The sequence below is a fragment of the Catharus ustulatus genome, chromosome 6 (genome assembly GCF_009819885.2).
Source record: "Catharus ustulatus isolate bCatUst1 chromosome 6, bCatUst1.pri.v2, whole genome shotgun sequence".
Taxonomy (NCBI): Eukaryota; Metazoa; Chordata; class Aves; order Passeriformes; family Turdidae; genus Catharus; species Catharus ustulatus.
Window position 1 is genome coordinate 30,388,951 of NC_046226.1, and position 23,074 is coordinate 30,412,024.

The following is a 23,074-nucleotide window of genomic DNA, read 5'->3' on the forward strand; positions in this document are numbered from 1 at the left end:
TTAACACATTCCTTTGCTTAGAGAATAACAAACTAAGTAATCCTGAAAGACAAAGTCTTATCTATAAAATAAAAAATAATAAAAAAAAGCTGATTTTCCCTACACCATATTTGAGTAAACCTTGAAAAACAGACAACATTTCCTGTATTTCCTCCTCTGCATGATGTTTGGAATGATTTGCAATTATTGTGGCCAAACCCCAATTTCAACAAGGTTTGACACTAGACATTCCTTGAAAGAATTTAATACATTAAATGTTTAAGCTCAAGTAAATAGCTACTGCACCCAAAAATAAAAATACACAGCTCACATCTGCTCAATTCTTTTCCATTTAGAGGTCTCCTAGCTTGTTCTTTTTTAATTAACTATTGTTTCTTCAGGAAAAACACATACATGTCCTCATTAGAAAATGTCAATTTCTAGAAAAAAAATTTACAAGAACTGCAGAAACTAACAAAGAAACTTACAAAAAACATAAGGGGCGGGAGGGGAGAGTGCAAACACAGCAACGCTGTGTCCAAATCCGAATTAAACGAGCTAGCTTCATCATTTTAAAACTGGCAAAATCTCTCGCAAAATACTACAAAAATCTATCGTTAAGAGTTGAGGAAATCTATCCTGAAAGAGCTTAAGATATTTGGAAAGCAGAAGCAGCTGGATATTGAACTGCGAAGGAGCAGCACCCCAGGCAGCCCACGCTCCGCGCCCCCGGGCGGCTCCGGCTCTCGCAGCGCTGCCGACGAAGAACCGGGGAGACCGACAGCAAGCGACCGGGGGAAATAACTGTAGGTGTTGGTTTGCGTTTTGGTCTTTTGTTTTGGATTTGGTTTTTTTATTTTTTTGGGGAGGGGGAGGGTGTTGGCTGGTTGTAGAGGTGGGTTGTTTTGCTGTTTTATTCCTTGCTGAATTTTTTAAAAGACACCGGTTATTCCTGAAACTGTCCCAGCCTCCCTATGCGAGGCAGGCACAGCGCCCGGGGCACAGGCAGCGCGCCGCCGGCAGAGGGAAGGGCGGCAGGAAGCGCATGGGCGGGCAGGCCGGGCGGAAAGGGCCGGGCGGGTCTCCGGGCGGCGCTGGGTGGAGCGCGACCCCCGGGCGGGCAGGGCTGCGAGCCGCCCGCGAGCCGCCCCTCCCTCGCTCACACAGGCGCTCCGTCAGCGCGTTACCTGATCAAAGCCACTACTCTCATGTTGCTCGCGGGCCGGGGGCGGTAACGCTGACGGGGAGGTGGGCGACAGCCGGCAAGCGCAGCGGGGAAGGAGCCCGGTCGCACAGCCACGCTGGGCTGCGCACGCCGCCGGCTCCTCCGTTGCTACCGCTACCGCTTGGCCGCCTCCCCTCGCCGGGCCCTCCTCCCGGGGCAGGCCGGCAGACTGCCTGCGCAGACCGAGGCTCGGCGAGCCGCCGGCGCCGGTGCCCGGAGAGGTGCGGTGCCTCGGCCGCGGTGCTGCGCGCCGGCCGGGCTGGCGGAGCGCGGGCGCGGCCCGGGGCGGGCGGGCGGAGGGCGCGGCCGCGGAGGCAGAGCGCTGGGCGCCTATGGAGGGCAGGGCGGCCGCGCCGCAGGCCCGGGCCCGCCGTGTAAGGGCATCGCCCTCCTGCCGCTTCCCCGTGCCGCCTGTTGCCTTCTGTCCTTCGGGAAGAGCCACGGACCTGCTCGAAGCGGCTGCTGCCTAGGGAACAGGGCTGACCGAGGGAGGCCACCCCTTCCCGACGGGTGCCATGCGGGGACTGCAGGGCTCAGTTGCACCTGCACCGCGGTCCGGGGCGGGGAGGCCAGCAGGGCCCGCTGAGAGGGCAGGAGTTGCTGCGGGGGACCAGTGATTGCGGCAGCGAGGAGGGAGGAACAGCAGAGCTGACCTGGCTGCCTCGCTGCTCTCCGCTCGCAGACGAGCGCTAAATGTCCATCTGCATCCTCGGGTTCGGCTGCTGCACACCGAAAATCTGATCTCCTCATCTGGTCCTTGTTTTGGGCCGATTTTCTGAGCAATCCCCCCATGAGGCATGGCATGACGTGACAGACACCCTCCTTGTAGGTTTACAGGATGAATCAAAAGCATACCAAGTCTTTTGATGCCTGACACACAAGTTTATTTCTTCCATGTCACAGAAGAAATGTGTAAGCTAGTTCTCTCGAAGAAACTTTATTGCTAGACTAACTAGGAGTCCTATACCAGCAGATAAAGCCTTTGCTGTTGGTATTATGGCAGAGTTTCAAGCAGCAGGCTAAGTGCCCACCACTCTCCAGGCTTTGGTTCCTATCCCGTGAGATAAAATGGGGCAAGAAGCCCCTGGAGCACGGTTGGTTGCCCGCCCTGTGGAGCCTGGTGTGCAGGGCCGGTGGGACCAGCACAGTGCCTCGGGTTGAGCCTCGGGGCTGCCGCTCCCTGCGGTGCCAGCCTGCCACCTGCAGCGACCGGGAAGGCTTCTGCATGCTTCCTGTTGCATTTAGTTGCAGCAAACGGTGCAGATAGCACTCACAGAATGCTTTGTCCCTCCAGGGTGGGATAAATGCTTTATGCAGTGTGAGTGCTAAATTACCAGTCTTCTGTAACATACAATGCTACATAACATTCTGTACCACTCAGGCTTTGCATTAGTTCCTTACACATAGGCCGCTGAGTATGAAGTTCCCAGGAAGAGACAAGGTGGAAAAAATTACTCTAAAAAAAGCATTTTGTTATAGTGATAAATGTACCAAAATAAATGTGTAGCAAGACAAGTATATAAGTTTCGGGTTTCTTATGTACAGCTCATGAAACAGCTTGAAAAAACACTTTTTTTTTTTAAAGATGGTTTTAGTCAGCACATGATTTATACAGTAAAATAGAAGTGAATAATTATGGGCAGATATGAAGGTGATGATGCCATCCTAAAAGCACTTTTGGAAAGTTAAGAAATGACAATTGGTGTAAAACTTATTTGCTAAATAGTTGTGAAGAGGTAGTAAACACAACTTTTTTTTTTTGCATTGGAATAATTGCAAAAGCATACATTTTAAAAAAAATCTTCAGTTCATGCTCTGACCATCACAGGCCAGCATTTTAAGACAGAATATTTGATTTGCCTTGGAATTGCTTACAGGGCGCTTGAGTTTCCTGCTGCTTATTGATGATGACATAATGTGTAAGTGTTTGAAAGCTTTTTCTGTTTTCAAAATGTCCTAGGTGATCTAAAAGAGGGTGTCTTAGATGTGAAATTCTGATCAGGAATTTTTTAGGGGTAGGAAATTTTTAGCTCATAAAGGTAATAGAGATCTGTTCTGAGCTAGAAGAGAGATTTTAAAGCCGAGATTACTAAAATGAATTAAACAATGCTGCACAGTACATGAACTAGTAGAAAATAACCAGACCTCAGACCTCTGAGGAACTGTAAAAAACGACAGAACAAAGTTACTTGATTAATTGCCCAGAAAATAAAAAAAAAGAGAAAGGTAATTTTGTGATATATCACCTCTATATTTTCTGGGTTTGAATGATATATGTTTACTTTGTTATTATCACAAATAAAAAACAGCTACTATTTGTGAACACTTAGAAGATGCTTATTTGCAATACTTAGCAATGATACATAGAAAGTAGAACTCATGTGCATGAATTACTCTGCTTTGTAAAATGGAGAGGCCATATAATCTATAGCTGTAACCAGACAGCTTTAGAACAAATATTCAAAGACTTGTGAAGATCTTTTCTAAGCATTATTAGAAGATCTGCAAAGAGAGTAATTCTGAAATTTTGCATTTTCAAAAAGGTCTGTTATTAATCTCCTGATACAATGTAACTGGGCTTTGGGCAGATGGTTCTATTGCATTCAGTTTTACAGCTTCCAAAAAAACCAAATTTCCATTTACAAGTCAGACTTGTTTGAAGTAGAAATTAAATACAATACCATACGACCAAGGTCTGCTTCATTTACTATAGTGCAACTGGAATTTTTTGCTTCTACTTGATGAAGACATCAGTAGTTATTTGCACAAATGAAAAAGTGCGATTTGGGTGCCAGAATTTGTGAAATATATCAAAATTGAATTAACAAAGTGGGGATTCAAGACAAATTTGCATTTTACCCAAAAGAATGCTGTTTTCAAATTATGTGGAATACATTCTATGAGAAATTCTGTTGGCTTTCATTCACCTAATGGAATAGCTCTTGTATAGTGTCACTGCTCTTAAAAAGTTCTGCCATATGACAGTGGACAAAAGATAATGCACCATCTCTCAAACTGCTTGCCCCAAGACATTCTGCTGTACTGCCACAGCAGCTCAAACAATAAAATCCACCAAAGCTGCCTTTCATCTTGGGGGAGTACTGGCTAGTTTGTACAGAAGGCCTGCAATGGCTCAGTGTTTCTTTTTCACCCTTTTCTGCCTAGAAAGTTGAAAATAATGATAATGAATTAGTATAACTGGAGGAACCTGTCAGAGGATTGAAAAAAGCAATGCAGTATCCCTAATGATCTGGAATAGTTAATTAAGTTCTCTTATAAATGAGTTCCAAAAATAACTTACTTTCAGTAAGTTATTCTGAGAAACAGTCATTTTAGCATACCTGAGCTGCAGTGCCTCTTAGCAAAGGGCCAATTATCTGGTGATTGGCAGTTAAAGGTGAACTAATGAAGTTCTTAATTAAAAGATTTCCTATTATAATCACCAGTAAGTAACAGAATACTGCATATATAAAGCAGATATAACGTTAGAAGAATATTTCCATTTTGAAACAAAGATTTTGAAAATTGTCTCCACCTTTGCTTAGCAGATCCAGAATGGGAATGTTAGAGTTTTCATGGGTGCATTTGGCAGTATGCCACTATTGGCCTTTATTAGGGTGTTCTGCTCTGACTCTCCTACAGTCAGAGGTGTTTTCCTCATTTAACAGGTGCCAGAATTTTCTGCTGTTGCTCCAAAACTCTCTATGTAATACAGAAAAATGGTTTGAGTTTTTATAGGAGAATATGTTGGACTTTCAACTAAGAAACTGGCTGCAGGGTTTCTTTAGCTGCCTGTCAGTGACAGCTTCCCTGAATTTTCACTTAGTTCACAGTAAACAGGATATTTTCAATTTCTCTGTTAGATAAACTAGAATTACATTTTGAGAAAAAACATTCTGGTTTGTCAGCATGAGATACATTGACATACTACTGAAATCTGAGTAAAAGAAATTTCTCAAGTGGCATCTCTCCCCATTCAGATGTACAAGGACTTCAGGTCCTACTGTCTACATTTCTACAGCTCGATAGATGTAAAGAGTATTGCTCTGAATGCTGCATAACCACGCTAACAGTTCATTATGCCCTAGATAAAACAACTTGTTAAGATTAGCTTGACCACCTTGTCACGCTGATCATTCCTTTTTAGACCAAAATAGGTGCACATTGACTTAAAGTTGATCTCCAGCCATTCACACAGACGTGACCCTAGTGATCAGCGCTGTGTGTGAAGAATAACTTATTTGGCCTATGGTCTCCTTGCTCTTAAGTGCTCCATGTAAGCACTACTAAGTGTATATACAGCTAATCCTATCGTTCTTAGTTCTGGTCAGACAGGGTTTGTCATTTTCATAGATAATTTGAATTCTTTCTACAGAACTATGAAATTCAGCAACTTTATTTTTCCCTTTCTATAGAACTTTTTGGGACTCTCAGACCAGCATTCATTGACCACTATGACAGAAACACAATTTAGCTTAAGGTAGCATTATATAGGTTCTTGACTAATAAGTAATTGTCCCTATATGATGTCATATCTACCAATCTACCAATCTTCAGAGAGTCAAAAGTATAACATTAGCCTTGTAAGGTCATACCTCTGTCAAAGTGAACAGCGTTTCCATCAAGCACTAGTGCAAGTGCCTAAATTGATATTCACTGACAGAGGAGATTTCAGTGTTTGAAATTTTTACTCTATTAGTAAAAGCACTAACATTTATTACCACCAAGAGAAACTGTTGAATGTGACTGCCAAAATCATTAATTTATTTTTTACTGTTCATCATAATCTATAGGCTTTAAATGTATTTTTTCTGCATGTGAAGTCTTTAAGTACTTTGAAGACAAAAAAATGTATGACCACCTGCAGGTCACTAGAAAGCCTGTAGTAATAAAGGAGTTTCTACATATGTTTATTTTGATTGCAATTGAAAATTTAAGTGGGGGTGCTATATTTACAGGTTAAAAGCACTTTTATATTCTCACTTTTTCTCACTTATTAAAAAAATGGGGTTTTGGAAATAAAGATTTCAACTTTTTGTGGCAATTTTAAATACAAAACAAATTTGCAAGCTAATCTAATGATGCATTGGAAAAAATGTAAATCAGAGATGAGTTTATTGTAAAGAATTGCACACACAAATTCAAAACCAAGTCCCTGTTATATAACATGAGATGTTTCCTGTGAAGCTGTATTAACTGCCAATGAAGACTGAAGATAGAAATTGTGGAGTATTTCTGCATGTTAGATACTATTAACTATTCTAGAGAGGAAGAAAGAGACTAGGCTCAATAATCCTTAAAATGTGTTCATCATCCAACAAATTTGAATCTAAAACTATAGGTTTTAATTTATTGGGAGTTAGCCATCTATTGGCTGCAAAACACACAGAAAAGAAAAGTAGTCGTGGACAATAATCCATGAGAGAAATTAGCTATCTAGTTAATGAGGTTAAGCTACAGTATCTTCTTCATCATCATGAGCTAAACCACTGAGATCTTGTAGGCAGAAATAGTAGGATATGTTCACAGAGACACAGAAATTTAGAGAAAGAGCTTTCAATGAAAAGATTCAGAAAATTAAACTGTTGCAATGAAAATCTAAAAAGGAAAACTATTGTCTTTTATTGTAATGGTATATAATTTGAGATCATTCCTCACTTACTAAGTGGTTCTACAGTTCATCATTGATTAAAACATTTGAGTAGGTTAAAGCTGGTGAAGTTTCAGGCGAATAGGCAAACAGAAGTTTTTGGCCCATTTGTTTCATTGCAAAAATCCTCCTGTACCATAAAATATTTATAACAGAGCTGTAAGTAATAAAAAAGACAGTTTTCTTTTCATTACACTATTCCTATTTATTCAATTTTGTCAGTAAAACTAACATTATTAACTTTAACAATCAAATCAGATTTTAATGTGTCACATTTAATGCTCTTCATCTCACAGTTAGATTTTTCAAGAGAGAATTAATCTAGTAAGTATGGAGCTGTTTTGACCTAATTAGCAAAATAGTGGGCTTAACTTTGAGTGATACAGAGAAAGCATTTCATTGCTGAAAAGAAGCAGCAAATCAGTTTTACTTTCCAGTGTCCCATTGAACTGTATGACATCATATGTAGTATAAACCACTTGACATAATCTGCCACTGATTTTGAGTCCTGAAGGAAGGGTGGCTGTGACAGTGCCCTTTGAAATAACATTGGAGCTTCAGCTCCCATGTCAACATCATGCTCTAATCAGTGCAGTCTTTTTTGTCACAGGGTCTTCCACCTTATAATTGACCCTGACATATGCTATTCACTCTACCCTTTGGCTTCGGACATATAATTCCTGTCATGGTCAATTATTAGGTGATAGAGCCTGCAACCACAGGGACCTTTGCTTAAAATCATCCTACATAGTAAGCCCTGAAGTGAGCAAATTCCCATCTAACTGGAGGGGAAGAGGGTATCTAGTCTTTGATAAAACTAATATTCTTTTCACTTCTGTATAGAAAAATGTCAATTTTCATCATCCTGTAAGTTACTGAGACAAATGGTGACAGTGCTATTTCTGAAACAGGTTAAGGAAAAGTACAAAAGCCTTTACAAACTCAACACACTGAAACGAGGAAATTGTCTGTATGAGCATACAGTATGCATAAAAATTAGATTACACTACATTTGAAAGGCAGATGAGAGTTTAAGAGTGACAAGTGGGCAAGTGCTAAAAATAAGGGCATGTTACTTCCTTTCCAATATTGCTTTGTCTGTTTGCTTTCTTTGATGTTGTTTAAGCTTTGAAGTAAAGAAATACTTTTCAAGAGTCTGAAAGGTACTTCTGATTGCCATATTGATAAGAGCTGGTTTTGAACAAAAATATCTCTTCTGGTTTTCCCACTGGTTCTGTAATGCCTGAGAAATTGCACAATGACAAAATCCAGGACATCTGCTCTCTGGTCTTCATATAAGCATTATGGTTTTCAAAACCAAACAGTTTTTGTAGTCTTTGTATTTCTGCAGTATTGTTAAAAAAATCATTACAACTTCAGGAATATGAGCTGAGATGAGAAAAAGTTTACCATCCATCTGCAAAGATTGAAAAGGCAGTGTTGTAAACTGCTGGTTCACTTCACAGATTCTCTGTTCATATTCAACTATGCCACTAACCCAGAGGACTCTTCTAGGTTTTTGCTGTGTGAACATTAATTTCAATTTGCTAGGTGCCATTGCCTGTTTATTTGGGTTTGGGTTTTTTGGTTGGTGGGCTTGTGTGTTGTTGTTTTTTTTTTTAATCAGAAGGGAATTTTAATATTGTATAGTCTTTTCAAGTCACAAATTTTTGACTACACAAATCTTCCACTGGTTTGTTTCACTGCTGACAATTTACTTAATTCTCTTATATGTAAGAACACAGCTCAGAAATAATCCATAAAAGACCTTTGCATATCTTCTGAGTTTTACAGGTAATGCAAGATAAAATATTCTGAAAGATGTGATTTGATGATATCTTTATTGTTGTGTCTCTTAGTCTGAATAGACAAAGCTCTAATTAACATTCATACAATTATCTAAGTCTTTAAAATCCCATCTGTCTTAATGATGTATACATAGCATGGCAAGCCCAGTAAATACCAAGCACATACAATGCAAATGCTTTTAATTTAAACTGTAACAGTGCTTACTGAAGCTCTTGTACATATTTTGTGGTTCAATTGTATGGTTGTCATAAGACTTGAAAACCTTCCTCGTGAAGTACACAGCCGTGCATATATCTGAGAGCTGTTCAGCAACTGCTATTACTGTCTGCAGTTTCCTAACAAGTAAACTTTGGAAATGACTGATTTATCTACATATGAGTTACCTGGTGTGTAACCCAGCTCAGGTGTTAGCAAGACAAAAACTGGCCTTGACTGAACATATGAATATATGCAAATACTAAATTTCCACACCTTCAGAATTAAAAAAAAATAAAAGCGCTGTTCCTAGCATGCATTCTCTTATCTACCCTGCACATATCACGTGACATTCTAAATGTTATTTCATAGAAGAGTTAATTCAGCTTTCAGCAGTGTGCAGTCTGTGAAGCAAGGAGAATAACTCCTGGTTGCTTTATGGTTTAAAGCATGATTGAATATACTAACAGGGCTCCATGAAGTGCTCATTACAATATATATAATGTATTTTTAAAATATTTCATCTCTGTACAGGTCTCATCCTCTCAAGAAGTAGAGCATCTCTATTGCACTTAAGAAGCTGAGGCAATAGAGCCCAAAAATACTAAGACAACACCAGTGATCTGAATCTTAAAATTTTATTCTCTGGTCAATAATTTGTTGATCATTGCTCAATCATTCCTGCTACTTCAGCTGCTCTTTGTTTCAGTTTCTCTATATGTAAAGTGACATAGCTATACCTTGCAGAGTATTTTGAGAATTATGGGAGTTTACAACCAAGTTACAAAACATCATTGTAGTATTTTAAGAGGAGTCTTTTAATAAATCTTTTAACTCAGTTGCTCTAAAAATCATTCTTATGATTTAGATTATGGCAATTAAGAGAAATACTTTTTGTGTAATTAATTAGATAATTTATATGTAGGTAAATTTATAAGATTAGCTTATTTTCAATGTTTATATGCAGGTTCTTCTGGGAAAGTATTCAGGGACATCACAAGCAGTATTTAAATCTCACCACGGCAACTGATTTTTCTATGCTCTATCAAAAAACTTATTTGCAAAACTGCCAGATGGGGAGAGAAACTGCAGTGAGAAAATAATGGTGAGGTTTGTAGAACAGGGAAAAAGGATCAGACATTAGGATACATGATTTTAACAGCATGAGGAACTTTAAACATTTAACAAACTTTTTAAATAGAAGCTTTTCATTGATCTCTTCTGCAAGGATAGCAAAAGGAAAAGGTGAAAGAAAATCATACAACTAAAACTGACACAAATCCTAACCAAACACAATTAATAAGGAGTATAAAAATGGTAAATATTTGAATGATAACTCTTGTGGCAGTATGGGAAGCAAAAGGTTGCTATAAACTTTGCATTCAAGAATTCTAATAAGGTCTATCCAGTCTCTTCTCCTTCTATTATGGATACAATTGGTAAGAAAACAGCTTTGAAAAATTTGATTCTTCTGGGCTCTTATGTATACTACAGCATTAAAGGCAAACATTTAAAGATAAAAAACTTGTGAAACCACAGTGCATTTTTTAACCCATTTCCAGGCAGCATTAGATCAACAGCAGAAATAATTGCTGTCAGTTTGTACTTTTTGACCAATAATTCTCTGTATTTTCTGCAAGAAACTTGAGTGATGCAAATGACCTTATTTTTACAGCATGCTTTTATTAAATAGTTTATTATTTTGGCAGACTAATAAAGATTTTGGTATTTGCTTTTATTTGCAATAATATTACCATGACATAAAAAAGGATTTTATGTTCTTTTTGAGGAACAAGGAGGATAAAAGTGTTGATGGATAGTGCAACTAAGGCATCAGCAATGAGCTGGAAATGAGACACATAAATATGAAAGCAGAGCTAAGAAAATAGAACTGCACCCTTGGCCTTTCTTAAAAGAACATGCACATGCCATGGTTCATTCATACAGTTACAGAAACTCCTTTTGTTTTCAGTGAGTCAGTGAAAATATGCAAAGACTAAAATATTACCAAGATTCTCAGTTGTTTGGCATATTTCTGTAGTTAATATAGTTGTGAAATGTTTCTAAACATTTAGAGAAATGACTGTTGATGATGATTTTTTAGAAGACATGTATTTTCTTTTGAAGTATAAATTTGTCCTTTTTTCTAGCTATGTCTTAGACAAAGGTGATGAAGCAATATCAGTGTTCAGTTTTCCCTTTTTTGTTCTTCAAACAGACCTAATTCTTTAAAGAGCTGAGACCTCACAACCAGATTAGACAATCACACCAGGGTTTTAAAAGCAAAATTATCAGTCCTGTAATAAAAAAAAGAAGCCTAGATAGCATATAATAGAATTATTTTTATTTTATATTGGATAGGGAGTTTGGCTTCAGATTGAAAAAATTGTGACTATAGTATTTATTCTGCAATAATCTGAGCTCCTTGACAATGGGTGGTGTTAGGTGCAAGGGGTATTCAGCAGTAAGATTCAAACAAATAATTGGATATGCCTTAAAAACAATGATACTTCCTTGATTGAGGGTACTTAAGATTTGAATTTTGCTTATAGCCACCCCTCAAAAAGACAGTCAAAGCAGAAAAATATGAACAGAACAAATACCACATGAAAAAAAGCTAAACAGGCAAACAAAACTTTCTCTCACTGGAAATTTGTTTGTTCCATTTGCCTTTTCTAAAAGGCAGCCAGTAAATAGAAATCATGAAGTATGAGTTTCTTAAAAGAATAAATCTAGCAATTAATTATATGTCAAGGCTTAAGAATCAAAAAACTGCTTATGCCCATTGCCAGTCATTCACTCCCTGTCAGTAGTAGTTCACATCTTTCCTGGGATGGCATCCAACCACAGTGGCATCTAAAATATAGCAGGCTATATTGTTACAGTTGGAGGTGAAATTGAAAGTTGCACCAAACAGAAGTGACAAATTCACATTGCTCAGTGTTGCCTAGCAATAAGAGATGAGTTTATTATGAACACTTGACTCTATATCCATCGCAAGGAGGCTTTGTATTCACACCAAAATGCCACTAGTCTTACAGGCAAAAGGGGCAAAAATAGGGTGGGCAGAAGGAGGGAACAGTCGCAGTAGTTGTAAGTATGTTCTGTGTTTCAAGATTTCTCTCTTTCTCAGGGGAATGGCTCAGGAAGGAAAAGGCAGAGCCTGCCTCCAGCTCTTTGAGATTGGCCAGGTAGCTTGTTACGGACCTTAATCGTCCTTTTGAATGCCCTTAGTAATGCTGTTTAATTAGTAATGGCTTGCAGTTCAGACTCTGAAAATCAAATCTTTCAAATCTTTACTGAACGTTCCCAATAACTGCTCTGTAGTTGTTTTCATTGTGCAGACCTTTCCATTTGCTTCTGCTCTATTTTCTTTTTTCCTTTTTTTCTCTTTTTTTTTTTAAGTGAAAAGGACAAGTCATCAGGGAGTTTTCTCTCTTCAGACATCTTGCTGTTTTCTTTTTTGTCCTCTGTTTATATGAGAGAACATTTATTTCTATCTTGGACATTGAACCTTATCTCAGAAGGTATTAATTACCTAACTATTCACAGAAATGCAAATTTTTTAAAAAAGCATTTAGGTATCCTTGAAGACCTTACTGGATACCCACCCACATATTTAGGCACATAATCAATTTTAAAAATCAACGCAATCGTTTCTATTAAACCCCCCCCTCTCCAATAACTGATCTGTTTCTGTGGTTTTATGCCATCTGCATTTTTGACAACTGAATATTTTTGACAGCATGGTCCATTGTGCCCAAGTTCACATCATTTTTTTTTCTCTCTTTTTAAAAAAACATCGTATGACTACATATGTAATAAGAAAATGGGTTATATCACACATTTTGCTTTACAGATTTGGGTTCACAGTGGATTTTTTAAACTGACAAAAATCGTACAAGAAGTATGTCTATTATAGGAGTACATTTATTTTATAAATATGATGGATTCATGAAATGCTATTTAAATACATTGAAATTACAAAACAGTTGAGATTTTAAGAAGCTTTAGAAACAAAAAAGTATGAAGTTTGGAGATTATATTGTTTAGGTAACATAGGATAAAATATAAATTGAAAATGCTCTCTCGTGAAATTTTTAATTAAAAATGTTAATGTAGAATTATCTCCTTATCTTATATGTTCATCTAGCCAAATTAACTGAATCTGTGAAAATTTGAGAGGATAATTTTTATGTTTTGTGTGCAAAATACAGCTATTGCCTCAAATTATGACTTAGGTAGTAAGATTTGAAGGTACAAAACTGAGGTACTTACATTTTGTACATGTTTTTGTAAAAACCTTTAGTAACTTTAGTCCTTTCTTTATTTCAGATTCAACGTGTTACAAACAAACATATTCCACCTGTTACAACAATCTGGCATATTACTTCCTTGATACGTGATGATACAATACCTCTCAGGTTTGCTGAGTAGCAAAGAGAAATGTAAGCAAATGAAAAGGTTTTCCACTTTCACAGTTTTTTTCTGCTTGGGGTTCTGTTTGTCTGAGAACCGTATGAATAGAAGCCATATTTTATAGTATTTCTTTAACCTCTGCCATCTGGTGTAGGTTAGTTTTTCCACTGCCAACATATCCTAGAGGCCCCAGTACCAAAATGTTTAATTTCTAAGTAAACATTTGGACTTTATAAATCCAGTTTAAAAAAATAGAGCATTATTTTTTTAAACTTTATACTACATTTGCCACTACTGATGACATTAATAAGCGCACAGACAGGTATATGGGTTTAAAGGCTTCTGGCCCCGACTTTTCCATAGCCAACCTACAGAGATGTCAGGTCACCTGACATCTTTAACCACAGAACCATAGTTAGTTATCAGGAAGAGACTGTTGAATATTCCCTACTGACCTAAAGCCTAAAGTTGGGTCAAGGGATTTGCACCACCATAACCAAAATTTTCCAAATCAAGTGTGGTTTCAGGAAAATAATACTCACCCAAGACAAACTTATTTAATTTTTTTTTTTTTAATTTAAGCTGAAGATATTTCACTGCAACAAGAGAAGACTGTTGCTACAGAAGAATTTAGGCAAGTAGCTAACCACTTAAGAAAACTAAAGAATGTAATAACTGTGTCTCTAGCAACTTCCTTATGTCTGAGGAAGAAAAAAACCACAAATATTGTGTGCCAGAATTCTATTACCAAGAGGATGAAGTCCTTTTTAAAATTATAAAATATGGTGTTTTGCTTTGTACTAGGTAGCAAATTATCAGATTTCCGTTTGAAAAAATACAGTGCTGTTGATTATCCCAAGTTGATCTTTAGTCTGCTGAATTCGTCTTAAATCAGTATTCTTCAGAGGCAGACAGTCCCCAGGTAAAAGACACCTGGATGATACGGGTGCACAGATTATAAAGGAGAACATTTAAAACCGTGTATAAGCAAGTTCTGAAGGGTTAAGAAAAGATAAATAACTACTATCTTGTCACTTAATTTTGATTTAGGGAAAGTTCTATAAAATACCTTAGGAATTTCATATGCCCACCTGATTAAATACTTGAGTGCGTGTTTTTCCCTAAATTCTAAAATATCAAGGATAGATTGGTTTGCCACCTTCTCCTGATGCACTTCCTAGTCCTGAAGAGTATTCAGAAACATGTTTTTGGCATGAAATGAATTTTTAATGAAAATTCAGGAAAGGTCTGTACTTATTGTTTATTGAATTTCAAATGAAACAAGTCTTAAAGAACAGTAAATTGATTAACAAGTGACTGTTTTTTGAGCACTGAGCTGTTGTGCAAAAGTTAGGCCCATTTAATTGAATTAATTTAGAATCTGGTTAGTTTAATCAGTGCAATTTGGTAATGAAGATTTGTGGTATTTGTTGAATTTAAATGATAATTATCTTGAGGATAATTCTTCTTGCTGGACAGTATGGATGGAGAGATGAGGTATCACCTTTCAGCAAATCTGGGATGTGAAATTCTGTGTTACTTTGTAAGACCACTAATTGCATTTATTTTATTGTGCTGAGTTACAAACAGCAGCATCTGGAGAGTGAACATCCTCTCTCTGTCACAGGGATAGTGACCTGCCTGGATGGACAACTGGTTAAATTGCCTCAGTATGAATCATCAGAACAGATAAATCAGTGCCCACACTGTGATCTGTTTAGTCATCAGCAAAACGTGTTTGGTTTAATGTAGTAATTTTCTAATTCTAGCTTGCTTTGAGACCATTTACATTTTTTCATTGTGCTTTTTAAACCTTCTTGCATTATTGGAGTGGAAGCTTAGACATGCCCTGAAAGATTTACCTCAGTATTTCTTTGTAGCCATTGATTAGCCTGCGAACCAGTGGTCACATTTGTCTTGTGCCTGGACTTACCTTGTCCCTTCAGCACATCTTACCAATACCAATACCAATACCAATACCAACCAGCTCACTCTCTTCACTTTTGGTTCTCAATGAAGTCTACCCTGGGTGTTCTGTGCATGGCTAGACATTTTAAGAGTGGGTGGATTTTGCCTTACGAAACTAAACCGTCTTTTTATCTTCCCTCTTCTACTGCAGTCTTCCCTGTAAATCTTTGGTCAATGTAAGTGAATTTTTCAAAGGACTGGAGATCACAATATTTATGCAGGTTTTGTCGACATAAATGCCTGTGTGAGAAGGGAAAAAATCAAAGTCAGAGCTCCAGCAAGGAAAAGACTAGAGTTGGTAGTTACATGGTAGTTTGACCATTCAGTAAACATACAGCACAGCCTGCCACAACACTGTTGCTTTTTTTCATATCAGTAGTAAAAAATATGTAGGAAGAATCTGGGAATAATTTTCATTAAATTTTATTTTTGTCACTTTTATCTTAAACTGGGTGTAAAATTGGTCCTAACTCATAATCTCCACCAGAACAGATGGGAGGGAAGGAACCTCAGACTAAATTCCAGCACACAGACTGAACTGATACCCAGCTCCTGAGGGAGGGGTTCTGGGCTCTGACTTTTTAATCTGTATTTCCTACTTAATAGCAACCTTGTTTTTCTCTTTTCGCTAACATAAATCCAATTCAGATTTGTCTGCAGCTGGTCTGCCTGCCAAATGGGGGCTTAGAGTTTCACGTGGCAGCCCCTTGCCATGTTGGGTACTTCGTGATGTCATTGTGATGCTTTAGATGGTTTTGATGTGATTGCACTGTAATCAGTCCAATGAGGAAGAAAACCATATTTAAATTCTCTATAGAAGTGACTGTGCCTACATATTCAAAGTGGTAGTGAAATATGTGGATTTCTATCAGGTGTAAATCAGTTTTGTGATTTGGGTAATGTTTGCTGAGTACCCAAATTCTGCCCCGATAATTACTGGCTTTTTAAAATGTGATATGCATATAGCCTGTATAGATTGCCTGTTTTTATTAGATAACATGCATGGAGAAAAAGAAGAGGTACTCTTAATATTATACATAACATATATCCATCCAGGAACAATGAATAACAAACAGTCTCTGAAATTTAGTGGAAGTTTAATTCAAGGCCCATCATGGGCTTTGCATAGTTTTGTTTATTGTGTAGTAAGTAGGCAAATAACATTCAGAAATTGAAAGTGTATTTTTCTATAATACACATTTTCAAGCAGGTTTCTTGGCATGCATTTTGTTTGTACTGTGCTTGAAGTTGTTTATGGCATTAGTGGTTAGTGTGTTTGTGCATGTTTGCATTCTGTCTGTTTATGAAGTATTTCACTGGTACCCCTACACAGCATGTGGTCGGCTGAAGATTATTTTTGATAGTGTGTGTAGTCATGCATTTTGGTGAATGACTTTAAAATAAGGTGGGTTAAACCCTGGTTATCTGCAGTTGTGTAAAGACAGAGTTATAGGTTGTACATCTTCACAGAACTTAAATACAAATACACTGCATCATTTCGACGATGAAAGAGTGAGTTGGTGCCAATTTGTCCAACAATCATGGCAATTTGAGTTGCATAAAGATAGGCCAATTCTATTAATAACTGGAACATTTGTATATTTTTATTATCATAGATGTCAAAAATAATTAACAGATGACTCATTATATTATAATAATAACATGTGTGTAACTAATTTTTGAAATTAACTACGGAAGTAAAAACAAACCTCTAACAGGCATAATTTAAATCAATTCAGTCTCTAATTGACAGCTAAGTATAGGCAATACTTTCAGGACCCAGAGCTGTGAAATTATTCTCTGAGTTATACTGGGTTTAAAATGTTAGTTGATACTTTGCATGGTGTTTGGAAAGTATGAGTTGTTCAGCATGTATATAATGACATTACAGGAATATTACTTGCAGAAAATGAAGATGCTGAGCAGCTCTAGACACTTACAGACATCAGTTCTTTAAGTATTTTGTGAACATTACTGAATAAAATGTTATTGCTTTATTTAGATGCCTAACTACAATTTTAAGAGCGTTGTTCTTCCTGTGAACCTTGAGACTTGAAGGAAACAGAGCTGACCAATAATTAACTCTTATGAAAATTACACTTGTACCAACTATTTCATTGCTACTGTTAGTAAAGTTTTCATAGTAGGAAACTCCATTGTATCAGGTCTGGTTTTCTTTCTTTTGGGACAATTTACCTTTTTTCACTGTACTTAAATCTTTTCATACAGATATCTTTTTTCTCCCCACTAGAGTAATATTAGACAATTTTCTAACACTTATTTTATATTTTTCAAATGCGCATTTATGAGAACTTAAAAACATTTCATTAAGTCTGTCTGTCTTTGAATAAGAGAAGAAAATTAATGTGTAAAATTGAATACCATTTATGTTGTGCACAGTTTTTTTATCTACTTTTTGTACATAAAATGTTATACAGCTGTATCATTTATAACACCATGCTGTGCTGCACAAGTCTAGTGGCTTTTTATGTATAGTGCTGTAACATACAGTGAGATCTTTGTTTAATAATAATTGTTTACAGGACTGTAAGTGAAATCAAAAGATGATAGGTGAAGGTGGAATTTAGACCCTTGTGGTACTGTTCCTCCTTGTAACATGCCACACCTGTGTTTTTCATAAGAAGCCTAAATTTGAGCCACAGAAAATAACATTTCTATTCCTCAAGACACAGAAGCCATTTATACAGAAATGAGAAGCCAAAGGTGTACAGAAATAAATTTTAAATCTTGTGAGGATAGCAGCAAGTTCATAGTGTCAGGAAGAAGAAAAATGATGAAAGGAAGCCAAGCCTGATAAACTGAATTGTGGCTCATCTAAATGTTGTTTACCTTCATTTCACTAACAAAGCAAAGGGTTAAAAAGGGGAAAATTAGAAAAAAAAACCCTTCTTGTCCCTGTAATATGCTAGTTTTAAAAGAAATGTGTATGTACTATATAAATTCATAGACCTTGGCAACTATATAGATATTTTCAATATTTTAAATTGGGAGCAGAGAAGACGATTTTAGTAAAAACTGTATGATGCTACAAAGGATGGAATTTGGTGATAACTTGTCTGGAAATGTGTACAAATGCATATGAAATCAGTGTAAAAACCCAAATAATTTTTCGTGTAAGAAATGACATATTTCTGTGTATTAATGTGTAATAATTTATGAAATGTAGAATACGTGTTTTATATTATTATATAAAGAGATTATACAAAGCATACGTAGCATATGGAAGAATGCACAATACATATATGTGTGTGTGTGTGTCTGTTTCCATATCCTATCTCTACATAGATTCCATCTTCCAGTTCATGTTTTTGTGTAAATCAGGAGTGATTTTTATAAAGTAAATGTTTAAAATGTTGTAAGAGGTTATTTTCAAGTCCATTATATATAGTAAACATATATTAACATTTAAGAGATGACCCAAGACAATACTCAACTATTCATTTTAGGCTGAGTCCAAATACTGGCTCGTATGCCGACTACTTGCTAGTATAATATTTAGATAGTATTCTTCATCAGATGTTTTTATGTGGAGAGATCCATATAACCTGGGTGTTCTTGAAAATAGAACTTAACTTTTATGTTATTTAAGTGTTTTAAGCATGTTAGCTTTTATATCTTTCCATTTGTGCTTTCATTTCAGTGAGAGGACTGCTGGAACAGCAATTTTTCTTCCAGGAAAATTCAGCAGATCTTTTGAGACTTAAAGCATGTAAGAAGTCCAAGTGAGCAGGTTATTCAAAGCCCCTGAAAAGCATTTTCAAACCTTGAGACAGAATTTTTGGTTTGCAAACAATAATAAAATTATTGTCTATAATTTTGCTTTTAATATATGCGAACATCCTAAGGGATTAAAAATGTGTTCCGCTTCATTATATGTTTTTGCTTCAGACATCATTACCCTCTAAAAGTCACTTCAGTTCCAGGTGTAACTCTTTGCTATATAAGAAGTCAAGCAGCTAGTTAATTATCCATTTAAAAATAAAATTCTGTCCTTAAGACAAAAGGAGAAGGGCACTTTTCATGACATTTTCAATGAACTGGAACTTCTTGCTTCAAATGATATTCCAAAAACTTGCTTTTTCTCTTGGAACTGGGTCAGAGTTTTTCTAGCCTTGATAGAATTGGCATCCTTTCTCGAAATTGAAATATGCCAGCCGTAGTACTTTTTCAGTAATACAGTTATCATGCAGAAAATCTTTGATAAGGCCACATATGCACCATTTGTGCTATAGAGATCCATGAACCCGCAAGGTTATGTGAGTGTGAGTAACCCCTGCTGCCATTTGATGTTACTAAGTCTTCAAAAAGCTTGACCGTGAGACAGACTTCTTTTTCCCCCAAAGGCTCAACATTCTTTTTTGTGCTACATTTTTCAGAAGAACTCTTTGTTTGAAGAAGCTGGGCAGGGTAAAGCTGGCAGACTGGAACACTGCCCTGATGTGTTGTGACAGACATGTAATCTGCCATTTGACCACTGGTTCACACATCAGTGTTAATGTGAATGTGACACCTCTCAGCATACTGTTAATCATGCATTACTCTTCTGTCTAAAATGTGGAGATGTGGAGTAGACTTTTATTCTTTTCAGAAGACTACACAAAAAACCCTGGTGAAATGAAATTTTACAGCCATAAAAAGCAAACTGATTGACAGCTGCAAATCATAGTCACAGCAACATTGATATATACATATTTATAGATCCCTAGATTTCAAAAAAAGGATCATTAGAACAGTCTGCTTAATCTAACGCACTCCCACTCCAAACATGCAAGGAGCCAAACATGTAGTCCCATGTCAAGTGTGAGGAAACCTAGAAGATGACCTTCTGTAGTCCAGAAATGAGATCAATTCAGCTTCGTTTCCTCTCTAACACTTTTTCATCTCTTGGGTTTTGTTTCTTTTTCTCCTGGTGTTTCATCACCAAAGTGCCCAGGAGTTCATCTGCTTTCATTCAACTGAAATGCATGTACCAGATGGTGCAAATAGCCCAGTATATTTCAATCCTGTATCCATGTCAAAAAGCAGGCAGACTGCTGCAGATCTTGGTTGCTGCACCTCATGGTATCAAAGGCTGGCTAAGAAGAGTGACACTGCTTGACAATGAATAAGATTTTTCAGGTCTGGCAGGGAAGTTGCTTTGGAAGCTAAAATCCTGCTTCTACTCTGTAGGAGTTGCTTTTCATGATTAATTAATTGTGTTTACACTAATCTACAAAGGATGTAAAGAAATATAAAAACAGAGTTACAGAAATGTGTCTGGTTGGGATACTTTATAGCATTTTTATAGTAACCATTTCATCACCTGCGTTTTAAGTATATATTATCTACTTGCTTGTTAGAATTGTAATAGAAATTGACCTAAACCAGAAAGTTCTATATTGTACTTTTCAACATTCTTTTATAGGAGGACCACTGAGATCTGTGTTGGCTATGTGAACAGTCTAGATCTCTGATGTCCTTAGGTCAATGAAGTCTGAAAGTATCTTGAGGGCTAGGCAGTGCAGTGAAGGTCACTAGCCACTTTCATTTGATAGCACCTGCTTAGAGGTTGGCCTCTAGACTTTCAAAATATCTGCATAGTAAAGCCTTAGATATGCAAAAGCCATAGCTCTAGAAAAATGATGATACGAGGTTTCAAAGAGTGGACAGTTGTTTGTCTTGGAACACAGAAACTAGAGATAGTAGCTGAAAGCTGTTTGTGTAAAAAGTTGACATTCTGTTGGTGTTCTTACACCTAAATGCTGTAACAGTGCAGAGTAAAAGAAGAGTTATGCCTTCCTATTCATTCTTCTGTCATGTTACTAATCCCACAAATAGCATAAAATTCACATGGTACATTTGAGCAGCAATGTAATGCTTTCTCACCCTGTCCTCTGTCACATCTGCAAGAGTGTATCTCTTAAGACCCAGGCAAAGTATTCGTCTGCCTGTTTGGGTTACCTGTGAATTTTCTTCTTATTATTGTTTGTAGGCTAGAATATGAGGATTTTAAAACATGGTGGAGAATTCTGTTTTGACTGAATCATCTGTGGGATGATTTATAAGTGGCTCAGGAAGGGACAGCACTCTTTTACCTTTTTAACCTGTCCAGCTCAAAAGCTTTTCTCTGTATGTTTTATTTTATTGACAATTCTTCATTGTTTCTGAATCCCCAAACATTTATGTTTTTCTAACCACTGAAGAGACAGATACCTTACTTGGAAAATTATCTTCCTTCTTGAAAAAAGAATTCCAGGACAGAAAAGAGTACCACAGAATAGTTCATGCAGCTGAAAGAGCTGTCTTACAAGAAAAAATGCAGTTAGTTGCATGTTCATTTTGCATTACCACATATAGTGTTGGTATGCTTGTTGACAAATCTATGTATGTGTGTTTGTTTATATATTCAGAAGCTCTTGTTTGCCTGCAATCATTGTGGAGGTGGTTCTTCTCATGTGCATTGTAGTTACAGGAGTATAATTTTAAGCAGAAGTCATCCTGAAAAGAATTGTTTATTTAGCTAAAGACATGTTGTAGATTAGGTAGGAACCATCAAACAGGCCATGGCACCAATATATATATATATATATATATATATATAATGGAAAAGTGTAAAAAAAAATTCAGGAGAGAAAGGTTATTTAATATGATAGATGGTAGGGCCATGAAGACTAGTGAGATGAAGGTAATAAGAGAAAATTTAGACTGTCAGCCTGAAAAATTCTGGATAGCAAACTAGTTGCACTAAACAACTGCATGCTCTCTACGGGGAAACATTAACAGTCCAATTGCTTGAGATTTTTGAGAGGCCAAAGGAGCAGCAAAATACATGTTGGGGAAAAAGCTTGAATTGGCAGGTAGGTAGATTAGTTGACCTATTAGTTCTTTTCTATTGCAAACTTCTATGATTTTATGTGGGGAAAATTCCTTTTCAACCCACGCTGGCAATCTGTTTATGTTCTGAAGTATGATGATTGACATCCCTTTTAACTTTTAACCTAGAGAATGTCTCTGCAAGTGTTATTCCTACATATAAATGTCTAATGCTTTTAATAAAAAAAAAAGAAGTCTCTCAATTAGGGGACTGTATCCATGTGCAAATGCAGAATGGAGATCACAACAGAGTCTGAGGTGTTATCGCGGCATGGGCAGCACTCCCACTCAGGAAGGATGGGGCGTTGAGAAGGAAAAGGGAGCATTTGGGGCTTTATAGACTAGAGACTGAAGGCAAACAAGAGAAAAGTGCATAAAAACAGTCAGAAAGAAGGGTATAATTTTTGTTGAAAGGGGAAATAGGAAGGAAAGAATAGAGAAAAATGGGAAGGTTGCAAGGTATGAGAAGCAAGATAGGCAATGAGTGCTAATTTATGGAGTAGAAGAGCAAGAATAAATAAGGATGTTCTGCTATTATTATGGTGCCAGGGTAGCTTGCTATTTGTAAGAATGTACCTTTGGTTCATCTACATGCAGCCTTAATTTTTTTTTCATTTCAAACAGTGTAATATTTAGTAAGCATCACTGCATGGATTTTTGTGATAAATAGTGTATAGTACAATTAAAATTCAACTTATCCATCTTGCCCATGAAAGTAAAGCTTACAAAAATATAGAACATTTAGAAAACTGTAGCACCCTAGTAGAAAGAAGTTCCATGTTCTGCCAGCCTTTCCTGCATTTTACCCCTAATTGGGGGACTGGAGATGGATTTATGAGATGGAAAACATTAAAAAGAAATATTTAAGAAATTATAAACTTGCAAAACTTCATGTATTTAAAAATTACAAAAATACCCTTCACATGTTATGGTATTAGACTAGAGCTCATTGTACA

At 37.0% G+C, this 23,074-nt stretch overlaps 1 protein-coding gene and 1 long non-coding RNA gene across 4 annotated transcripts in view; one reads left to right on the forward strand and one right to left on the reverse strand.

Moving 5' to 3' along the window:
* DPH6 (diphthamine biosynthesis 6) overlaps window positions 1-1,347 on the reverse strand; it is a 200,524-nt gene extending 199,177 nt beyond the window's left edge. For 2 of the 3 annotated variants that reach the window (XM_033063508.2, XM_033063509.2), the window contains exon 1: window positions 1,167-1,345. In XM_033063508.2, the coding sequence (XP_032919399.1) occupies window positions 1,167-1,189 (23 nt within the window). In that variant the 5' untranslated portion in view covers window positions 1,190-1,345. Of the gene's footprint in view, window positions 1-1,166 lie in introns of all 3 variants that reach the window. The other variant, XM_033063512.2, reaches the window with a different exon arrangement.
* Window positions 579-13,911, forward strand: LOC116998107. The gene is made up of 3 exons (XR_004418309.1): window positions 579-785; window positions 13,194-13,306; window positions 13,860-13,911. It is a non-coding gene; the product is annotated as an uncharacterized LOC116998107 (long non-coding RNA).
* The last annotated feature ends 9,163 nt before the right edge of the window (window positions 13,912-23,074 follow it).